At 38.0% G+C, this 22,894-nt stretch overlaps 1 protein-coding gene across 9 annotated transcripts in view; it reads left to right on the top strand.

Moving 5' to 3' along the window:
* The window catches only part of QKI (QKI, KH domain containing RNA binding), a 185,370-nt gene extending 174,654 nt beyond the window's left edge, over nt 1–10,716 (top strand). For 3 of the 9 annotated variants that reach the window (XM_066605422.1, XM_066605421.1, XM_066605420.1), the window contains exons 7-9: nt 4,632–4,706; nt 5,931–5,961; nt 7,652–10,716. In XM_066605422.1, the coding sequence (XP_066461519.1) occupies nt 4,632–4,706; nt 5,931–5,961; nt 7,652–7,706 (161 nt within the window). In that variant the 3' untranslated portion in view covers nt 7,707–10,716. Of the gene's footprint in view, nt 1–968; nt 1,944–3,774; nt 7,075–7,651 lie in introns of those variants that run through there. The other 6 variants (XM_066605427.1, XM_066605426.1, XR_010792940.1 and 3 more) reach the window with 5 other exon arrangements.
* The last annotated feature ends 12,178 nt before the right edge of the window (nt 10,717–22,894 follow it).

Here is a 22,894-nt window from a genome sequence, read left to right as displayed (position 1 = left end):
TCTATCGAGTGCTGGCTTAGTTACACAGCGCTGACGGCGGGGGAATTTAAAACCGAGCCAGGGAGATGACAGCAGGTAGAAGTCTGAAACAGCTTGCCGCACCGCCGGGGAGAGCATCGCATTAGGGTCACAAACGCCGGCTGGGAGGGGAGTATTGCGGGTTTTTTTTTTACCTAATATATACTTGAGTATAGCTCGGCTTATACTCGAGTCAATACGTTTTCCCAGTTTTTTGTGGTAAAACTTATTGACTCGGCTTATACTCAGGTCGGCTAATACTTGAGTATATACGGTAATAATCACTCTGCCTAAGCAGGGCATAACTCTTGTCAAAGAACCTTGTTAAAATGACTTATTCCTTACTGGTTGCACTGAATACCATGTCGGAGTTCATAAATGGATGGCATGGTGATTTCAGTCGAAGGCCGTATATGATCTATTAGTACAGACAAGTGAACATGATGTCATCTATTGTGTTTTATATTTACAAGTTTTTATTAGGTCAATGTCAAACTGAAATCTATTAACATCCTTTTTCTTAAACCAGTTTTGTCGACCAAAAATTACCGTTTGCATGAATATGAATAACACTTTTTTCCTTTCAAGGTACTTTCAACTTCCATCCTTCAGGAATCTTTTAACCACTCCATGTGAAAGAATATCACTTTATATTAAGCCCTAAGGCAAACTATGTTTTTAAGCTTGTATGGACTGTAGAGATTCACTTACCATTGCAAACCATGTAGTAGTAAAACTTTATGCATGGACTACCTTTTCAAATTCCGTAAAGTACTAAAACATTTAAAGTTGTCCGAAAACCACATGTGCTATTGATTATATTATTACAGTGCCCACTAACATTTTTGTAATATACCTATTAAAAAAATGTCCCATTTCACGCAATGGTCATATGTCTGTACTGTCAAAAAAATCCTGATCTTTCGCTGACATCACGTACACAATCTCAGGTGCCTTCCCAGCTCGATTTGCACGGTTACATCAGCAGCTATATCCCTGGCAGTGAACTGCGGATGTGCCTGAGAAGAGCTTTTGGCACTTCTTTTTAATGGTAAGCATGTTACAAAAATGTTGGTGGGCACTGTAATAGTTTAATAGCTCCTTTGGGTCTCGGACAGCCCTTTTAATATTGGGCAGCAATCATATGTCTAGGTGCCATCCGACACCTCTGATGGGGTCTAATTAATTGTTGTCCCTTAGGTTAAGCTTATGCTATGTAGCTGTTATGTTGCTTGCATAGACATAAACAGCAGATTTTTGCAAGCGCAAAGTCTTTTTACAGACTATAACAGTATGTTGTTACAGTAATCTCAAAAGAAAATGCCATCATTTCCTTCTGTATTCAGTGGTTATCTCCAAACCACCTTAAAGGCCCTAAAGGGTTTCTTGGGGGCTGAGATATCCTCATGATAGATCTTCAATATCAGATTGATAGGGGCCTGCTACTTGGAGCCCCCACCAATGAGCTGATCAAAGAGGCCGCTGTGCTTGGGTGAGTGCCACTGCCTCTTCTTAGGTCTCTGATGTCACGTTTATTGATCACATGGCCTAAGAGCAACTCAGCGCTGTACGTGGCACAGCCGCTATGTAATGTACCTGGTATGCAGTGAAGTGACCGCAGCAATCACATGAACACCGTGGTCACTTTAGACAGCTAATCAGATGGGGAAAAAAGGGATATAGACCCCTCCAATCTGATATTGATGACTTGCCTGAGAATAGACCATCAATATCTTGGTCCCGGAAACCGTTTGAGGCAACACTTAAAGGGGTTTTCCAGGGAAATCCTATTGATGACCTATCATCAGGATAGGTCATCAACAATTGATCGGCTGTGGGGTCTGTCGCTCAGGACCCTGACCGATCAGCTGAGCAGGCACATGCTGTCAGCGCCGTAAATATACAGAGGTCCGATCTCTGTGTATTTGGAGCGGAAGTCTCCATGCCGACCTCCCATGTAGTGGCCGGTACTTGTAACTGCAGGCACGGCCCTAATTGAAATCAATGGGAGCCTGGCCTGTAGTTGCAAGCACCAGCCACTACACAGAGGTTTGGCACGGAGGCTGCCATCCAACCTCTGTGTTTTTGCGGTGCGGACAGCATGCACCCGCTCAGTTGATTGGCCGGGTTCCCGTTCGACGGGCTCCGGCCAATCAGCTATTGATGATCTCTTCTGATGATAGGTCATCTATAGCATTTCACTGCAGAACCCCTGTAATTTGTCTCACATAACAAAGACAGTTTAAATATTTTAAATGCAATTGTCTTTAAGCATTATCATTTTATAGAAATACAGACTCCAAACTGAAATTACTTACAATTTTTTTAAATTAATTGCTAAATACCCAGTATAATGGGAAAATTAGCAGCGTTATGTATAACAAAAAAAGAGGGAACAATGTAAAACGGCCACTAGTCTTCATTAAGGGTATGTTAAGATAGAAGATTAGTGAAAATAGAAATTAAATTTGGCTCCAACATACTAAATTGCGCTAGAAAAATGCAATTTGGACTGTTTCCTCTGAAAATCAAGGCACTTGTGGCACTACTGTTGACAATGCTACCCTATTTAAGGGCAGCATAATATGGGGAAAGGTCCAGTCCACTATCGGTAAGACAAAAAATATTGTGCTCTTTAGCCAACATGAACCAACAGTATGTAGATCTCCCTATTTATAAGGGGAGCTCCATCAGAGACGAGCTGCTGTGTATGCAAGCAGATGCGCATTAGCTTGCAATTGTTTCTTGAAGAGGCAACAGGCTCATAACTGAAAGTCTGCTGTATTCTTTGTCCGCTTCTGTTAGTTCAACGGCACAAGATTTTGTTGTCATTTAGGCTAATAGACTGGACCAGTTCCAAAGATGTTTATTGGCAAAACCAGCTGTTTTCCAGACCCATTATGCAAACCATTGAAGGGAGTTGGTGTTTTAATTTGACTTAAAGGCCATTTAGACTGGACGATTATCATTCAGAATTGTTCAAATTCCTGCACTCCGCGGAACTTTGAACAATAGTCATCCCATGTAAATGCATGCAGAAACTGAAGGGAAGTCGTTTAGTGTAAATAGCAGTTGCTCGCTTCTGAACAATTCTCTGTTTAAAGTGAATGGAGACGGGCAGGGAGAGAACGCTCCCCGGCCCAGTCCACCTCCATGCCGGCTATACTTGCTCCTGTGTAACAGCGCAGGAACAAGCATCATTGGGAAGCCCTGTCGGGCATAGTTTGCCTGACGGCTCGTCCCGTCTAAATGGGTCATTAGATTTATTAAGTAGTGTTATTAAGGGTATTATCTTCATCACAGACATTAGTGACATGTGACTAATATGTGATTGTTCTAAGAGCGAGAAACCAAGTAATCTTGTCATATGACTACTCTCACAGTTGGCAATTAATAGACTAAAGTGGCAGCAGAGCTCAAGGCACCTTGCCATTTAGTTGTCTTTCGACTTTTTCTTCCTGCATCAACAAATCATTGACTCTAATACCGATCCATTTTGTTGTGTGAAAAAAAAAAGTTGAATGGAAACACGGTTGCCCTTTCTGAGCCCAACTGGTTGTAGCGATCATCCGAGGTCACAGCTATTAAATCCCTGCCAACCGGACATTGATGGCCTATTCTAGCAATATGCCCGAAATGTCTGTCATGCGAGAACCCCTTTAACATGCAATGTAACGCCTTGTTATGTGACATTAGTCAAATTAGAAACGCAAACCAATTCTAACTGCTTTTCAATTCCCTTCCTTTTGTCTTCAGGTATGGCTTTCCCCACGAAAGGCTAAGAATTCAAGAAAATCTTAAATGACCCTTCACTGATCATCAGATTTGAAATTTTTAGCAATTGTGTAGTGTCAGCAGTTTTTGAACAAAAAGAAAAGAGATTTGGAAATAAACTTTGCCTAGCAGTCAGTGACTTACTTGCACTTATTTTTTATTTTGCACATAGATAAAATAAACCTTTTTTTATGTTGATCAATATTTGATTTAGTCTACGTTTAACTAGCAGTGAGTGAGTGTGTAGTAGAATGCTGACTGCTAAGTTACCTACTCTGTGCGCTTTACTAATCACTTAATTCATGTGGTTTCTACTTAAAATAATGACTTAAGATAATGAATACTCAATTTTAAAATTGTAAAACTGGAATATTTTTTTTTTAATACAACTGATATCAGTATTAAAGTAAAAGAAAAAACGGTGTTAGTCTGCGAAGAGTACAGCACTTCAATGATTACGTGACTAGTAAAGCTTCATTATTCTTGGGTCGAACAGATTTCAAGATCTACTGCTATTCAGTGGCAAGTAAATGCATTATGATGCCCTTCAGTGTCATAGGTGCTTGCAGACACCCACCGAACTCACAGGGCTGAGCAGGTTAAGGCCAGATGGTGTGATATTAAATGCAATATTAATCTGCACATGTATCTTTTATATAGCAATGACTCCAAACTACTGTGCCTTAACTTGTTGCTTTCTTAAATATAAATCCTTTTTTTTGTAGCAAAACATCATGTAAGCTGCAGTTTTCGATGAACCTTGTTGTTACTGTATTGTGTGTACTTTTTAAGTGAATGTTGTGTTTCTAACATTGTTTTGGTAATTGCAATTTAACTAGGTGCGGTGGCAACTAAAGTTCGAAGGCATGATATGCGAGTCCATCCTTACCAAAGGATTGTGACCGCAGACAGAGGTTAGTTTAGCTGTGTAGTTTGTTGTTTTTTCTTTCTTTTTTTTTCTTTTCTCTTGTTTTATGAGAAGTGCTATGTCTGTAGTTTTACTTTACAACACCACACTTAATATGCACTCAGCAATTTAGAGCAGATGTTCAGGAAATGCTAATTACCCATTGGTCGTTGATCTGTTTCTTGAAACGTGCCCAGTGATTTTTTTTTTCTTTAATCCCCCTTTTTGTTGTCCTATCTTTCGTTTTACGAGTGGGCATACAACTGACATATACTGCTCTGGGTTGGCGTGCAGAATTTACTTTGGTGTTGGAAAGCCGGACAGATGAATGCTTAACTATAAAAGTAGAATATGGAGGCCTTTGGGTGCTTACCCTTGACAAATTTTTGCAGATGTCTGTTTGAAACGAACGAGGATGATTTTAATTAATTTTTGTCAATGAATCAAAGGAACAGAAGTCTGCATAGGTATACCATTTGCGTTATTAGGCATATAGTAAATGCAATGATCAGTATCATTTTGATAGAGACAGCACAGTGTTTCAAAAAGTAGAAATATCAACATTGGGTCCTAACCAGTAGTGTACAGAATGTAATTTAATACATAGCCTTTCCAAACACATTAGGTCACTTGTAATACACAACATTAGAGCAAAAAGGGCAAAATATAAAATTCTGCAATTTTGGACATTGTGTAGTATTCGTGCAGTGCTCCATTAAGCATTTTTCCCCATCGGAGTTTCCATTATCAAGAGTTCAACATTAACAGGGAAAATTGGAGTCTTGAAGGTCCTTTTTCTCAAACTACATTTCCCGGTTCTCAGTCTACATTTAGTAATATATCAAGAATACTGGATTTGAAACCCATTGTTTAGGTTATGAACACATTATTGTAGTAAGCATCATCCTGGCATCTGCAAAAAACTGTCTTTTTACAAAGTTTAAGCCTCCCCCTTCTTACATTTTTGACAAGAAGTGAGATATTGCAGATGTTTTTAAAGTCTCTTCTGCCTCGTGTGATACATTTGACTTTAAACTCAGTCCTGGAACAGATCCTTCTTTTTTAATTAAGCATTCTTGACTTGAAGGGCAGTCATTTCAATGATTATTCCTGACTACATTTGTATCCTATTCTATTCAGTTGAATTGTTGTAACAGACAGAAATACTTGTCATAATCTGTTAATAATGTTGCACAGTTATTAAACCTGTGTGTACTGTATTTGTCCATAGACTTGGCAGAGGATGTATCACAGCTAAGCCAGTAAGTTGCACCAACTGATAACTTTGTAACCAAATCTCTTGATTACATCTTTTTTTTAATCCAGTTAAAAGTAGTGCATTGGGATCAATGTACATCAAAATAGAAGTCTGTCTGACTGCATTATGCCATTGTTGTAGTCACGAGCCACAGCTATATTAAGATTTCGGTCTGCTGTACACAAGCAGGTTTTTAAGCAAGCATTACAGTTCTTATTGAAGAACGAAAGAGAATATGGTTATACTTTAAAATCTTAAGATATTGGAAGGGAATCTGATTAACTCAAGAGATTCTATCTTTAGTCTTTCCGTTCATGAAGTTGACCAACTGATGCACGGGCTTTAAGACTAAGCTATCTGTGAACCTACTGGATTTTTATTTTCCGAAATGCCACAAATCTGACTTTGCACTGAAAACGTTTTGTCTACATCTCCTCTGCTATAGTCATGATGGCAACAGTACAGTATAAGCAAATGGAACCTCATTATATATAATAAAGCTGTTGAAAGAGTCTTAAAACATACTACTGTTAAGTGGACCAAGTTTAGCGAAGGAGATTGTGACTTACTGAGGAAGGAAGGGCTCAAGAACACTGGGAATGTTAACTTTTCCACTTGAGAACTTTTTGTTTTACTGTATTTTTATTTTATTTTATTTTTTTTTTTCCAAAAAGAAAATAGTATTTACAGATGGCGTAAGATATATAAAAATATAATGCAGGAATGTATATGAAATGCCAGATTTTATTGTATTTGCAGAGTTATTAGCGTTGAAATTAGGGGGCTGTTTGTAGTTATAAAATGCTTTATTAGCATATTAGATTATTTCGTTTTGGTTTTTTTATGTACTTCAAAAAACTTTTTAGAGTCTAGATATAAAAAAGCCAGAACTTCTACAGTGTTTACATACAAAATGCATTTTATATGTGTTCTATATTGTGTAAATTAGTATTTTCAACTGGAAATGCTGCCAGTAGCAATAGTGTTAGCCGTTCCTGGTTCACATGATGATGCCTACTGTGCTAGACCAGAGTTTATTATGCTTTGTATTATGAGGCCAAGATATTTTCTGTTTGTAAATAGAAATGAGCAATAAAATTTTATTGAACAAAAACAATCTCGTTTGGCCCCTAGTTTATATTAAAGCATTGAGTTTTCTTCATTTAATTTTTGCGTAAAAAATGTTCTTTTAGGTCCATTACTCTAATCCAAGTTAATAATCACATCATCATTAATATTAGATGCTTCAATGCTTGCACCATTGGGGAGTACTAATGCTTAATAGCAGTCAGATACTGATTTTGCGCACTGACTGTCTGAAAATTCCTTTCTGAGTTCCAAGCTGATCCATTATCGTCTCCAATTTCCGACTGCTACTAACCATTAGCCCTTAGTTGTGTTTTTATTTCCATTTTTTCTACTTGTTAACCAGTTTTATGGACGTGGGCTCCTCCTTCACACATTCGAATCATGATACTTGGTGTCATGATTTTGTTGCATTCTGTAGATGGTGTCAATCAGTATGTCAGTATTAAACATGCTTGTTTTTTTATTAGTTGTGATTAGTTTTTCATGTTGTCATTAAGCAGTCACTAGCTGAAACTAATCTCTTCTCTATCTTTTCTTTCTTTTTTTTGTTTTTAATTTTTTTTATTTTTTGTTCATTTTTTTTATTTTTGTTTCTAACCACCCAGCCGCCACCGGCAACTAACCTATGACCTTCTGACCTCTGAATTCTTCACCCAATGATGACCTGACCATGCCTGCCTGCTGATCAGTTAACTGGTAAACGCCTCTGCTTGCCTGTCTTCAGTGCAGCGAGCTGAGGCACTTGTCCGTTCGTCTTACCATCTAACAAAAGACCCAGAAAAATGGTTATCTTCCAACTCAACATTTTTTTTTTTTTTGCATTTGTTTTTTCTTTCCCTGGTTGGGTGAAAGTGATTATAGTATCTGCACTGAATTGTAGTAAAGCAATAAGGTCCAATTCAACCCTTCGCACTGATCATATTCTAGTGTCCTAACCAAACGAACGGTATAAAGGCTTCATCTACCGTACTGGCAAGACAGCTGATCCTCAACTACCAATGACAGAGGCAGTTACTGTGAGAGACTTCTAGGGAACTCGATTTTGTTTGTTTTTTCTCTCGTATAGTGAAGTATAAAGCTGAATGTACTGTGTTGTGATGATGCATCATGCATGAACCTGATTGGTCAGGGATTTCACTGGTGAAGTGATTTTATATATTTAAACGAACAAATATTAAAAATTAGAAATTACTCGAGTCACTACAGTACCCCCACAGGGTCAACTTTCCGATTTGTTTTATTTGTGATATCACCTGCCAAATTTGCTACATTGATAAGGGTGCCATGACATTCTGAGTTGTAAACTTTGTACTGCGCTATACAAATTGAGACTGCAACGTCGTTAGCTGCACACAAATCGGGTGACGCAATTAATGATGTTACAGTCATAAAGCCTCATTTATTAAAGTATTGGAAACAAGGTACATGCATTATGTATCACATTACTGGGCAAATTGTCAAATATGTTTTAGACCTCCCTGTATAGAAAAAAAACATTTAAGGATGTAAAAGCCATGCTTGCCTATTTGCTGTATAATTGTATTGAAATTGTAGATACAGTGTAGTGCATTGAAAACATGAACAAAAAGTAGATACTTTTACTATACAAGGGTGCTGGTGCAGAAAAAAAAACTATATTTTTGGAAATGTAGCATTTTATACTTTCAAGTGTTATAAAAAAAGGAAAAACAAAAAAACAACCCTTTATTGCATTGAATGCTTTTGTTTTGGTGGTAGTCAAGGAATAAGACCAAAAAAGAGCCTTTTTGTCCTTTTTTCTTTTTTTCCTCCCCTCTCTCATCTTTTTTCTTTTCTCCTTTTTTTTGTTTCAATATCAGTGTAAGTCTAAAGAAAAGAAAGTGCCTTATTTTTCTCCATGGTCATTTAGCCCCATGGATTTGTATAAGTTTGTTCCTTTTATTTACGTCAAGGTCAAATGGCCTGCAGCATGTTACCTAGCAAGTTTTGATAGGCCTCAAGTTTATTAGCAGTATGAGAAATTCTGAAATTCCATTGAGCTGTAGAATTCAGTCGCCCAGTCCAATATTGTACTAAGAACAAAATATTGTTACCGCAAAAAAGCTTTTCATAACTTTCTTGCCTGTACCCTTACATAATGCCAACTACATTTTAGTATTACCTAAAGGAGTCATCCAGTTGCAAATTATTGTTGGCCTAGCCTTAGGATAGGCCGTCATTAGTAGATCAGCAGGGGTTTGCCACCTGGGGACCCTGCCAATCAGCTGTTCGCTAGGCCAGTATGCTTATGCACTGAGATCATTTCTGCAGGAAGCAGACAGCTCCATTCATCCTGGAAGTGGTCAGGCGTGGTATTACAGGCAAAGTTGCAATTCATTTCAATGCCTGTAATAGCAAGCCTGGTCACTGCATAGTGCTTCCTGCAGATATCAGCTCAGTGCATGAGCATGCCGGCTCAGAGAATTGGTGATCACGGAATGTCACAGGCTACTATTCAGGGCCTATCCTATGAATAGACAATCAGTAGTTGACAACCGGACAACCCTTTAACTCCCGTGTATTGAGCGGTGTTGTAAAACGTTGCTACATATGTAACCTTTTAAAGTAAGGTTTTGTTACAGATGTGGCAATGTTCTGAAATATTTTTTCCCAGTTTTATCACCCCTGCCCTGTGTACAGTGTTTAATACAGTCCCTATTAAAAGGTCAGCACTGAAGCCTAGAACTCTTTAGTTTTTAAGCACCTTTGTGGTGGTCTAGTCTGCCATCCCATCTCACTGGAACAAATTATCAGTTGATTTACTATGCAACAGACATGCATTCTAATTCAGCATCCAGCTTTTATTTCCCATGCCACCAGCTTTGTCTTCCTATATATACAGTATAGCAGTTTATTTCTGTTTTTGAACAGTTTTGCATTTAGAGAGATCAAACCGTTTAAAAATCAGTATTTGATCCAGATTCATCTCACTTGTGATAAACCTGGACATTTTTAGAAGTTTTATATTTAGATTATACTTTTTAGTTTTTTTTGGGAATGATGGACAATGCATAAGTCTATTGAATAGACCTATGTAAGACATGATTGCTATGAACAAACTTCGGAACAAAGGAGTCAACTTTAAGAGAAAAGCATGACTTTTTGAAATCTCTGCCTTTGATCTCAGTATTATGATTTTTTTCAGTCTTTCTTTTTTTTCTTTAACAGTATTATATATTTTATTTTTTAGAATGTTTAGATGGGAGTGTAGCTGATATGTAACCTTACAGATGAAAATGTATTTGTCTATTCTTTATAACCTTAGTAGTTTTCATGCTATGTATGTATCATAACCAACCTATTGCCTAAAAATGTAAAATAATGTATTTACAGCCATTGTTACAAGTTTATAATGTATTTTTCTATCTTGTTTTATATGTATGTTATATAACATTCAAATGGATTTTTTCCTGATTGAGAAAAAGGATACAAAAATGCAAAACCCACAATTTTGATAACTAAAATTGCCAATTGTTTTGCAGTACTTTATTATATTGGGAGTGTTGTCTTTCTTGGCTTCTAGTTAGCGACTGGATGACATTGGGTTTTAGTTGGGTTTTTACATGGCTTGCATTTTAATTCTTTGGTTCTTTGCTGTTTCTATTAACCCCATAGCATTATTTTAATAAATGTTATAATACCAAGATACTAACTCTGGACTTTGTCTGTTTATTAACATTGTATGTTTCATTAAGGTAAGATCTAAAAAGACATCAAGAATGTCGAGTCTTGAGTTACACACTAACACTGAAGAACGTGACCACAGATATCTCAGCGTTACTTGTTTTAATATTGTTTGTCGGCTGACCTTCTGCACATTATTTTTAAATATAACTTGGCCTTATGACTTGCCAGTAGAGATGGGAACAAAATGTTTAGTTCACTGGGCATAGTGTCTTGCCACTTGCCTTTCCAGCCTTTGCATTACTAATGCCACATTCTCCTTCCTTGTTGTTCTCTAAATAATCAGCTCTCTGCAAATCAACCGTGAGGATTTTCGTGCCTCCTTTGAAATAACACACTCACTATAGCGCTTTTTAGCTCCTGAAACTAGTTTGATTCAACTTTTTAATATTGAATGGCACTAAAATCATTCTGCTTGGCCCTAATATATTGCACAGTTCCAGTCACTAGTTGTGTCTTTCTATACATATTGTTTTATCATCAGATGATTATTGTGCTACTTGACTTAAATACCTTTTACTAACTGGAATTTTGAAGAGAGTTTACATGTTTTTTTTTTCGTAGTCGTAAAAATCCTCTTAATGATTTAGAAGTTTTCACTGATAATAAAGATTGATGACATCTGTTTAACTGTACAGTACGTATGCTCTGACAACGGTAGACAAATGGTGGTCAAATCAAGATCCAATTTATATTTCACAGTCCTCTGTTTTCCCACATATATGCACTTATTTTTGTTTCAAAGAGTACTTTAACCCTTTCCAATCCAACTTGTATCCTGGTTTTCCTAGGGGGCTTACTCTTTTTCTGCCGTTATACAACGGCGCTATCTGCTGGCTCAAGCCAGTACTGCATGAAGTAACATGTTGGATAGGCTCCGACAGCAGAAAGGCTGGCAATATACAGTAAGAGAACCCCGACGGACGTCTTCCAGCATCGGAGCTCTACAGCCTTAAATCATAATGTCTTTAGACGTCATACAGTGGATTGGAAAGGGTTAATCCTAGTTTGTTTGGCATGTCCTCGCATATTCTTTATAAAGTACCATTCACTTGCATAGGGAAATTGATACCACTTTGCTGTCAGTTTTACTAGATTTCTGTTCTATTTGGAGTGTAGAACAAAACTTGACGACGCTTTTCTGTACTGCCAATATAGCGCAAAAAAAAAAGAAAACTTTGTAAAGTGAACACTAAAATGGTGTGCGTTTCACTATGCAAGTGGTTGTGTTCGTTTCTATTCGGGAGGTCCATCACAATGATGATTTCAGCAGCTGTGATGGAACTCCCTGACTTAATCATACAGTGTAGTCAATAACACTGTGTGAATGCTGACTTAACTGGAAAATGTTTGAGAAGATCTATATACAATAATAAAAATATTTAAACTCCATGTGAGCTGATAAACTTCAAATTCTGTGAAAAACTTTTACTAGGGTCACTGGAAGCCCCAGGGTACTTCACTTCTCACCTAGTAGACTTTAATTCAATGAGGTGGTAGAGTGCAAATTGAAAACCTCTTACATTGGGGAAGGTAATTCAATCTGTTATTTACTAACCTAAAGTGGATATCCACAAGTTTTGTCTGGTGTTGCATCTCTATCCCTATTCACGTGAACGGAAATGAGCTGAACTGAAAAAAACGACCCTACTACTAAGAAAAAAAAACCAAAAAAAAAACCTTTTTCTCTAATTTTTTTTTAAACACAATTTTAACTTTTTGTCAAAAATTTTAAATATTCATGTTACAATTTTTTCTCATAGGTTGGCCAGCATCAATTATGTAGAGGTTTTTCAACATTCACATTCTATATGCAATACACATGCTTCCATTTAATTTGTATTTACAAGTGCAGTCACAGTGAAATTATGGTATTTTTATGAAAAGGGAGCAGATTACATTAGAGGATCTGTACCCACCTAACAAAAAAGGTAAGTGGTTTAACCATTTAAATCACAATTTGCCCTTTATGCGATTTAACCTCTTGAGGCTATTTTGGTTTATCCTCACTTTCGAGAAATCATAACTTTTTTTTTCCTTCAATTTTCCGTTTACTTAGCTACATGAAGGCTTGTTTTTTGCAGGAAGAGTTGCAATTTTCAATGATATTTACTAGAAAGCTTTGAAAAAAATTCTAAAACTTAAATAGGAAAAAAAGAACTATTCCGCCATTTGCAAAAATGCTGCAAAGTAAGAATGCTTTCAAAAATAGTCGTGTTAATAGGTTATTTTTGTAAATTAAAACGCAAAGTGAACAAAAGAGAAATCTAAATCAAGGTTGTTCTAAATATCTTGGAGAACTAACCACTGATCTGTGAATGTAGGCTTGCTCATATCCCTCTGCCTCTTCACGTATTCCCAGACACTCAATGTTGAGATCAGGGCTCTGTTGTGGCCATATCATCACTTCCATGACTCCTTGTTCTTCTTTAAGCCGAAGATAGTTCTTAATGACATCAGCTGTATGTTTGGGGTCATTGTTGGGCTGCATAATAAATTTAGAGCTAGTTGGATGCCTCCTTGATAGTATTGTATGATGGATAAGTATCTGCCTGTGTTTCTCAGCATTGATTACAATTAATCCTGACCAAACACCAACGTAATTTTCTGAAATGCAGCCCCAATCTTGCAAAGAACCTCCAACCCTGCTTCATTGTTGGCTGCAGACACTCATTATTGTACTGCTTTCCAGCCCTATTGCAAACAAACAGTTTTCTGTTACAACCAGATATTTTAAATTTTGACTCAAAAATCCAGAATAACTTCTGCCATTTTTCTGCACCCCAGTTCCTATGTTTTCATGCATGGTTGAGTCACTTGGCCTCGTTTCTATGTGGAAGGTATGGCTTTTTGGCCAAAATTCTTCCATGAAGACCACTTTGGGCCAGGCTTCCCCAAACAATAGATGGGTGTACCTGTGTCCTACTGGTTTCTACCAGTTCCGAGGTGATTGCACTGCTGGAAATCTTCAGCTTTTGAAGGGAAGTAAACATAATGTGTCTTGAATCTGCTACACTGTTTGTTGCCTTAGCTGGGAAAGACCTTACTGATGCCTTATAATCACCTTGTGTTTTGTTGCTGTGCTCAGCCTTGCCATGATGTGTGTCCTGTGACATTTTAACTGTTTTCCAAAACCTCACATTTGTAGCACAGTTAGGCTGTTTCTCATCCAGTTTAAGGCCCATTTACACGGAGCAATGATTGCTCAAAAATCGCTCAAACAGTTTGAGTGACTGCTTTAAGCGATCATTTTGCATAAACTGTTAAGTAGCTACTTAATAGCTATTTAGCGTGCAAATGAAGCCTTTAGCTGAATGCAGTTAATAGCCAGAGGGCTCTTATCTCCATTCAGCTCCTTTTGTTCTCCTATGAGTAACAATGCTATCAGCACTACTGATCCTGATAAGACTGCAGAACGATTTTTAGGTTGGCCTGAAGTTAACGATCAGCCAGCAGTGCACAATTGCCACGCATTTAGACGCAATGATTACCGCTCAAACGATCGCTTTTTAGGGCTTTTTTTTTTTTTTTGAGCGATCATCTCTCTGTGTAAATGGGCCTTTAAGCCTTCTTCATGGCTGTTTCAGTTAATACTGTATTTCAGCTTACATATGGAAGTAATCATTATCACCTGTTTGATAAAATTGGTTAATATACACCTGGCTATATTCCTACAAAATCCCTGACTTTTGTGCAAAAGAAGAATTGATTTGTACCTAGAAGAATTGATGCTGTTTTGAAGACCAGGGGTGCACACATCAAATATCCATTTGATTTAGTTGACAACAATAAACTATTAACTCTTCTATTTTTAAAGTACTTTTACTGTGCAGCCTGTGTGTGTTTTTGAGATTTATAATGCCATTATGTTATATAATAGTGTATAGTAGGCTGGATTAATAGAGTATTGATTGCCTAAGGACAAATTGTGATTTAAATAGGGTTATGCTAACCATAGCTACTAAGTACTGTGTTTGTATGTTTGGTTTAACCATGGAACTAAATCAAGTGCCCAAGAATGAAGTAGAGTTCATTTACTCTGCTATCCTATTTGTGTTTTATTCAAATTGGAATGCAAGAATGAGAAGGAACAATAATCTGCTGTGTATCCACTATGTATTCTGCTCATTCTCCCTCATCACATATTCATGTGAAGGAAGTAGAAAGTTTTTAGTAAAAGGGTAAGAACTATTCTTCTGCACTGACATTTAAAGCTCCACACTATTTTGAGCAAGTCTTGCCCGTTGAAAAGTTGTTTGTTCGAATACATGGTACCAGGAGGCTATAGACCCTAGTTTTCTGTAGCAAACTGTTTCTGGACCATTCAGACTGACACATGTATGTAAAAAGAGAAGCTAAACCGATAGTACAGACAGATAAGAAACTTTGTAATATATCTTTATAGAGACAGCTGATTCTAGTTTACACTGAGCGAGAAGCTGCTCAGCCGTTATTCCTTTTCAGCAAAGACTAGGAAGAATTGACTTCTTGTTCAGTGCCCTATCAGGGCTGTTTGTACACGAGCCGACAGTCATCCAAAATTGCTCGTTGGTACGATTCTTTAAGCATCTATCAGCCAGTGTAAAGGTACCTTTACTCCCCTCTGACATCTGCAGTGGTAATCAGATCTGTCTGTGTACAGTTCTTAATACATGCAGTGTGTGTGGTCAGCACAAGCTGGGGGGTGGCTGAGTGCAGAAACAAAGGCATATTTCTCAAGTTATTACAAAGTTTCCTATTACTTGTACTATTGATTTATGAAAGTTTTAAATGTTGACTGACTTTTTAAAGTGAAGATAAAGTTTTACACTGAAAAATGGTTTTGAATAGCTTATTATACCTACAGTGGCCTCCAATTTGCCAACACCCCATGTTTTAAAACAACCAATCACTAGTCGGAAACCTCTCCGGGAGGTTTTCCACCAGGAATGGATATCCCAACCAAAAGAAAAGTAAGGTTATGTTCACACGGCACAAACCAACATGGAATGTTCTGTGCCTATTCCGCTGTTCTGCTCCTGTCAGTGGGAAAAGACTGTGTGTGCAATTTTCAACTCATTTCCGCATGGTTTTAATTGAAGTGTCCTGTCCCTGCTTCACCCAGAAGCACATCAGTATTTCCGTATGCTGTTTTTGCCCATTGACAGAGCTAAATCCATTTGCAAATCTTCTGCAAAATATGCCACAAACACATGGCTTAGCGGGAGATTTCTGTTGCGATTTTAGAGGTGGAATCTGTGCAGAAAATTCTGCATCAGATTCCACCATGTACTCTAAAAGTTGATTTGCTGTTTCTCAACAGTATGCAAGAATGTCGTACAGGCAGAGGGTCAATATTTCAAGGAGTTTAAAATTTGACGATATTTCCAGATTCCAAGAAACTATCTTCATTAGTTCATTTCTTTGCAATCTTGTCTTCATGATGCCCTGGCTTTTATTTTTTACTTTTTTTCAGGATGCCTCACTTGAAAAAATTCAATGCCAGTGGGCATTCCCTTTTAGTGTTATGTGCCACAAACATTTCCCTGCTTTAATACTATGTGTTCACCAGCTCCTCACAACAAAGTGCACACTTTCCGCCTCCTCCCCCCGCTGCGCGATTGTCCTCTCATACTGTGATCTCTGACCACTCTAGGCAGTAATGTTTCCTCGGTCTTTTCTTTCTGCGTGTTGCTGAGATGATTCTCCTCGAGCGCTGAAGTCTGCTGTGTGACATCTGAGAGGATGCAGCTGCAGGAAGTCTTGCCAGAAAGAACAGTCTGTGCGCTAGGGGAGTCTAAGGGGTATTTCTGCTAAAAGCATCTACAGAGGGGACTATTTGTAGTCAGTACCAACTGGTTAATCTCAGAATTCTGTACACCAGTGGCAGATAGACTGATGATTGAAGTAAGCCTTAGGATTCAAAATTGTTGTGACAAAATTGTATAGTTTAATAGCTGTTGGTCTCAACTTGTCTGAAAGTGAAACTGCTTCAAAGAAATAGGATAAAAGTGGAAATATCCATAGTCATTAAAATTGAGCAAGACTAATGAGGTAAAAAAAACGAAAAGTACGCATTTAATAAATTTATTTTAAACAAAACTTTTTTTATGGACTAAAATTGCCCAATTTCTATATGTACAATAGTTGAAGGTAAATGACTATTACGACAGTTTATAAATTTCTATTACCAACAGTATTATGTATTCTTGACACTTTCTACCATGTTCACAGTTTTTATTTCTAGATTATTAAAACTTATTTCATTTTTAAAATATACCTACACTTTCAAGTGACTTTTCAGAATAAACTGTATCTGCATGAGATAAAACACTATTTTTGGCCATTATATGATTTTTATTCTGCATTTTTCATTAGTTTTCCCCTCTGCAGGCTCGATCTCTAATACTCAGTTTTCTCTGAGCAGGTGGGTGGAGACTAGCTGTTTTGTTTCACTGTTACTTGCATACACAGAGAAGATGAGATCCTGCTCCTTATCTCTCAAAAGTGGTAGCACTGAGGACATACAGCAATACTGAGCAGTGTACAGATGGAGCAAAGTTTAATATGACCACGATAACATAACTTATCACAGAAAGTCATCTTGGGTAGTTGAAAAGCTATTGTTTTAAAACAAAATCCATGCAAAAGTATTGAAGCGGCAAATGAACTAACTTGACTCTCAACGGGTAAAAGATAGCTTTCTGTGGTAATTTGTCCTACATCTGTAGCCATGAGTCTCTGCCTCTGTTTCCCTCCAGCAGCTCACTTCTCTCCATAGATGTCTATGAGCAACATGAGACAGTAGCAAAGGCCCACTTTTTGTAATCAGTCTCTGCTACTAGAAATGGATTTCCCATCACAATAGACATTTTGCAGCATTATTTTTTTCAACAAGTCATTTCAGGTACATGAGATGATTTGCATGTTTGCTAGTTATCATATTGGCCATCTTATAAGCGCAAGTTGGTTGAAAAGTGCGTGACTATTTGTTTTGCTCAGTACTTGATGCTGCATGGCTTTGCCCTAAATGCTATGGTGTATGACGAAAAGCTGCTCAAGAACTCTTAATTTACCGATTTTACTATTGTGCTGGAGTCCATAACTTCTCAAATTTTTAAAGAAGGGAAAAAAATCACCCTAAGACCTTGGTGTGCACTTCCCTAGAATATTCAGAAGGAGTGCCACAGACTAAATAAAGCAGTAATATTAAATTGGCTACAGGACAACTGGTGCCTGGCTCAGCACACCTTGAACTTTGTAAGGCTTGGCATTTTTGACAATGTAAGGGTAGAATCATATTGATTGTGTTTCCACTGTGCCTTTCTGCCAAGGTTTCAGCTTGAATCACCAAAAACTGCATTCAGACTGAACCATAGGCTTTCATTGGTCAAACGAAGACCAAAGGTGCAAGATTTGGTCTCTACAGAACCAGGGGTTTTTGTAACCGCATAAGTTACTGCACTGTTGTGTTAGGCAGAGATGCTGGAAGGGAGCCGAAACCTGTGAATCTGTGACTAAAAGTAGTCTGACTAATGAAAGCCTAGGATTCGGTCTGAATGTAGTTTTTTGCGATTCGGAGACGACCATCAACTGAAAGCTACAGTGAAAATGTTGCGTGAGCCTACCCTAAGATGTTCCCCTGAATGTGTAAACATCAAATCAAAAGAATATGGCAAAATAGATAATATACTGCTGTGTAGTACAATCTTGCACAATTTCATTTTTTATTTAATTTTTTTAAAAGATTGATTTATGTTCATTTTTAGGAGTTTACTGTTTTCTGTTATGGGACTTTAGGTACTGTGTATCAAAACTGCTCAAAGAAGAAAAAACTTCTTGTTACATTTCCTTAGTTTTGATGTTGAGCCTGATTTCTTATCTACAGAAATATAATCAATAGTAAGGTACTGCGCTCTACTGAATGCCTTTTGCAGATGGCCCAAAACTGAAATACTTAAGCATGTACGATGCCCACTTCTTCAAAATTACATTTGGTAAAGCATATTAAAGTGTTTAATCTTTTATATACAAATTACTTGCACCCACCAACCTTCAGAATGTGTTATAAGACCAGATTATACATAGTGCCATCTATATGAAATTGTTTGTCATTACAGTTAAACTTCTTCAGAATGATAGTTTTGTAAAATTTGGCACAGACCAAATACTGAGATGGTCAAAAAGCATGTAGCCTAAACAAATGGATTTTGAGTAATACGAATACCTGATACAGTGAGAGAGAATTGTCCGTTATGCTTTTTTTAGGGATGATGACTTTGTTAAAGCTCTCACTGTCTTAACTTAAGTCAATCAGTTATGCATATTAGGGCTGAGTTCAGACAGTCAAATAGGCACTTTTTTTCTGCCCAAACTGGTATTTGATCATAAAGGGAATTTGTCACCAGATTCACGCTACCTGAACCACTCTGAAGTTGATTCCGAACTGCTCTGAGGCACGGCATTTAGCTTCGCCGGCCTTTCCCTGCCTGCATCCTCTAAAGAGATGATGGCTTTCTTCCTATGCACAAGTAGAATGAGAGCTGTCACTCTAGGCGGGGGCTGACCCTATGACTTGGCCGCACTTGGTTTGGCATCAAACTTAAAATTAAGTTCTTCTGAAACATCGCAGCTTTTCCAAATAAGACCTACATGGATGCAGTATACATACCATCCCGATTAGGCAGCATGAACCTGATGACTGGTTCCCTTTAAAGAGGGGAAATGTGCAGATATGCTCTCATATGGCTGATTTGTTGTAAAAATTTCTGCCACTGTTCCAGTAATCTTTATAGGGTTTATAAAAATCACTTACAGAAACCTCATTCAAATGTATGGAATAGTTTTTACAATTTTTGCAACATCTCTGCAGCATGCGAATATATCTTAAAGCAAACCAAAAACTGAAAGGAACGGTGGTCTATACCCAGCCCGGTATTGGTCAATGGCATACAGTTTTTTTTATTTGCACGTGTTTTCGCTTTCGATGCAGCTTGTTATATACTTATACACAAAACTAAGACTTTTCAAGTGTATGCTCAAAAAGGAATTAGTTCATTTCAAACAAATGCTTTTTGTTTTGTTTTTATTAGGCACATGGACAGAGTAATTTAACAAAAAAAATCATTTTCTCAGCTTGTTTTTGTCCATAAATCATAACTTGTTTTAATTTCCTTGTGTCAGTATATTTTTATTTATTTCATGTTGTTGTAATTGTGTAAAAAGAAAGTTACTCCGCTGTACATATTTGCTATTATTTGAAAAATAAAATGGCAAGTGCTGTGATTTTGTAATGCATTCTCCGCATAATTATTTTGGATGCAGACTTCCAAGGTAAAAATGTAGATGATGAGAATAATAAAGGAAAAAGATTCTGATCATTATGATTACAATTATGATCATTATCTCATGAAGCATTTTCCAAAAGTCATGAAATGCTGTTATTAGCGGGTTTAAATTACTGTATTTTTCAAACTATGAGACCGTTTTTAGGAATAAAACAAAATTGCTAAAAAAGTGCCTGCGTCTTATACTCTAAAGTCAGGAGGATCTGGCAGTGCCAGATTCCCCTGACCACTTTCATAATGACCTGGTAGAGCCGGATTGCTGACGGAACTTTGTGGCTGCACACTTCTATCTCCTGCCAACACTGATCATTGTTGGGCAGTAGAAAAGCACTTCTAGAAGAACATGAAGATGAAAAAAAATGTCTGTGATTCTGCAGGTCCTCCATACTTCAGCATAGCAGGGCACACAAAGCAGATAGCAATAAAGAGCTGAAATGTTCATGTCAGACACAGATGGCAGGAAGAAAAAGGTTTACAGTGGCTGCCATTGTATACAAGTATTTATAGTTGTCATTAACCTCAATAAGATGCCTGTTGAGAGCCATGTATGTGATCTGTTTCAGATTTCTGTGTAGTTGAACTGTATGTTTGTGATGTGTGAAGTAGAGCTGTGTGTATATAATCTCAAAGAAAGTGAAAATCACTTAAAAACCTAAAACATACTGTACAACAAAGGATAAAGTAGGGCGCTAAATAGATTGCTTCAGTGGTCAAAACCTTATATTTTGCAATCTGCAATGATCCACAAAGGACGAGGACTCACTAAGTTTAAAGGATACCGGTCATCAGATTCATGCTGTCTAAACCACGACCAATGCAAATTTAGGACATGTATGGCTTATTCTATAATGCGGTTGGGGCCTTTACACACCCGTATCGCCTAGAGTGATAGCTCTTTCCCTGTACACAAACCGGGAGAGCTATCACACTAGATACAAGTGGGAAGAGGCTTGCACTGCCTCACCCTCCCAACTGAGCTTTATTCTGAGTGGATCTTCAAAGCGTGTTTATTCTGAAATGTCAGAGCATTTGACTTTTTTTATTATTATTATTAGTTTTTGTGTCTTGTGCTGCTCTTTATATCGAACATGAGTTTTTATAAGTATCCCAGCAATCTCACTAAACACAATTTCAGGTGACATTTCAATAGTGTAGTTTATATTCAGAGGCCTGCAGAGCTGCCAACTGCTCCTCAGAGGTGTGGCTGCACTCACGTAGGCAGATGAGTTTAAGCACAACCTGATGCAGTTTCTCATGAGGCAGTTGCTGTATGGAGGCTGGATTTTGTGTGATACCGATAATCGGTGTTGATGTAAAGCGTGTTGAAGGTTGATGGCTTTTTAGTTTACAGAAAACCACAAATTGGGTCATAACAATCTATATAGGCAGGCTCAGAGCTTGGAAAGATGTGTGATACCAGATACGGAGAGGATATCTTCGGCTTTTTCTGTTGGGTTTTTCAGTTCACCAGAACCCACAGCAGGTACATAATACACTTTCAGCAGCTGCAATATTCCCCATGCAACAGCGCAATTTCCCCTTCTACTGCCATGTACTGTTTTATCAGCCGTAACGTATGCTCAGCAGACTCACTCCTACTACAGAGCACTTTTTCTGTTGGCATATACACTTTCAACAGCTTCAATATTCCCCACAGTATAAAGTAACTTTTCTGCTGTGCTGTAAAATGGCGCTGGTAACACAGTATACAAACAAGAAAAATGTTGACACAGTTCCTTGCCAGAGCAGAATGTCCAGCCTCATAATCATTAGGAATGCAGCAGGTGCTCGGATGTAGCCACCGGGGCGGATCCCAGGAAACTAGTAGAGAAGTGGATTCCAGTACCATACAAATGGTGTAAAGGGGCTGTCTTGTTTCTAGCTGTTTTGCTGCAGGCAGCAGACCGATCCATACCATTTGCAGTGCCCCGGGTTGGTACTCCAGCTTGAGTCCTATTGAAATGACTGGGATTCATCCTTCAGTATCAACCCTGGCCACTATGCAATGTACGAAGCTAGCCCCTTCCTGCGACAAACTGCTAGAAGTGGGACAACCACCTTAGGCTCCATTCAGACGAGCGTTTTTCATTGAATGAAGCTAAAGGTGAGCTCTACATTTGCGCATAATTTGCTTGTTCACACGATCCGAGGTGCGTGTTAATCCAGCTCCCATAGGAGTCAATGGGAACTCCTGCGCAACACGCACCAAGGATTAGTCAGGTCCTATCTTTTCATGCAGCACGCACCTTAGATGCAGGCATTGTAGCCATGCATGTCCTCTCACTTGTAGGTATTTTGCTGTCTAAAAATCGTTCATGTGAACGCTTCAATACGAAGTCATTGGTTCTAATAGACGCAATCTTTTTATTTGGCTATTTGTGTGCAAAAAAACACTCGTCTAAACAAGGCCTTGGGGTTATAGGGGTTGAAAGGTTTACACAACCCCCCTGCAGCGGTAACTGGTTAGAAATTCTAGTCTTTGAGACATTTGGGTTTTTAAAACATACAAGATTCCCCACAGATTTAAATTACTGTATATCTCATTATCTTACGTTATTTCCTTTTGTTTAGCCTGTGATTCATTATGCTATGACTCCATGAAGGCCCACCTTTCTGTAGTGGGACAGTGCTCACAGTTCAGCACCATGCAGCTTGAGTGGCAATCACCAGAGAACAAAAGCATTGGCAGGTCCCCCATTAGTTCTCTTCACAGATGGGAGTAGGTTTACAGCGAGCTCATGTGACAGACATTAAACCGCTAAGACATGCCATGGTGAACATTTTGTTGCCTGCAACACCATCCAACATGACTGGTTTGGC

This window comes from Eleutherodactylus coqui, chromosome 1, assembly GCF_035609145.1.
Source record: "Eleutherodactylus coqui strain aEleCoq1 chromosome 1, aEleCoq1.hap1, whole genome shotgun sequence".
Classification (NCBI taxonomy): domain Eukaryota; kingdom Metazoa; phylum Chordata; class Amphibia; order Anura; family Eleutherodactylidae; genus Eleutherodactylus; species Eleutherodactylus coqui.
Note: the sequence above shows the minus strand (reverse complement) of the source record. Positions and strands in the feature narration are given on the sequence as shown.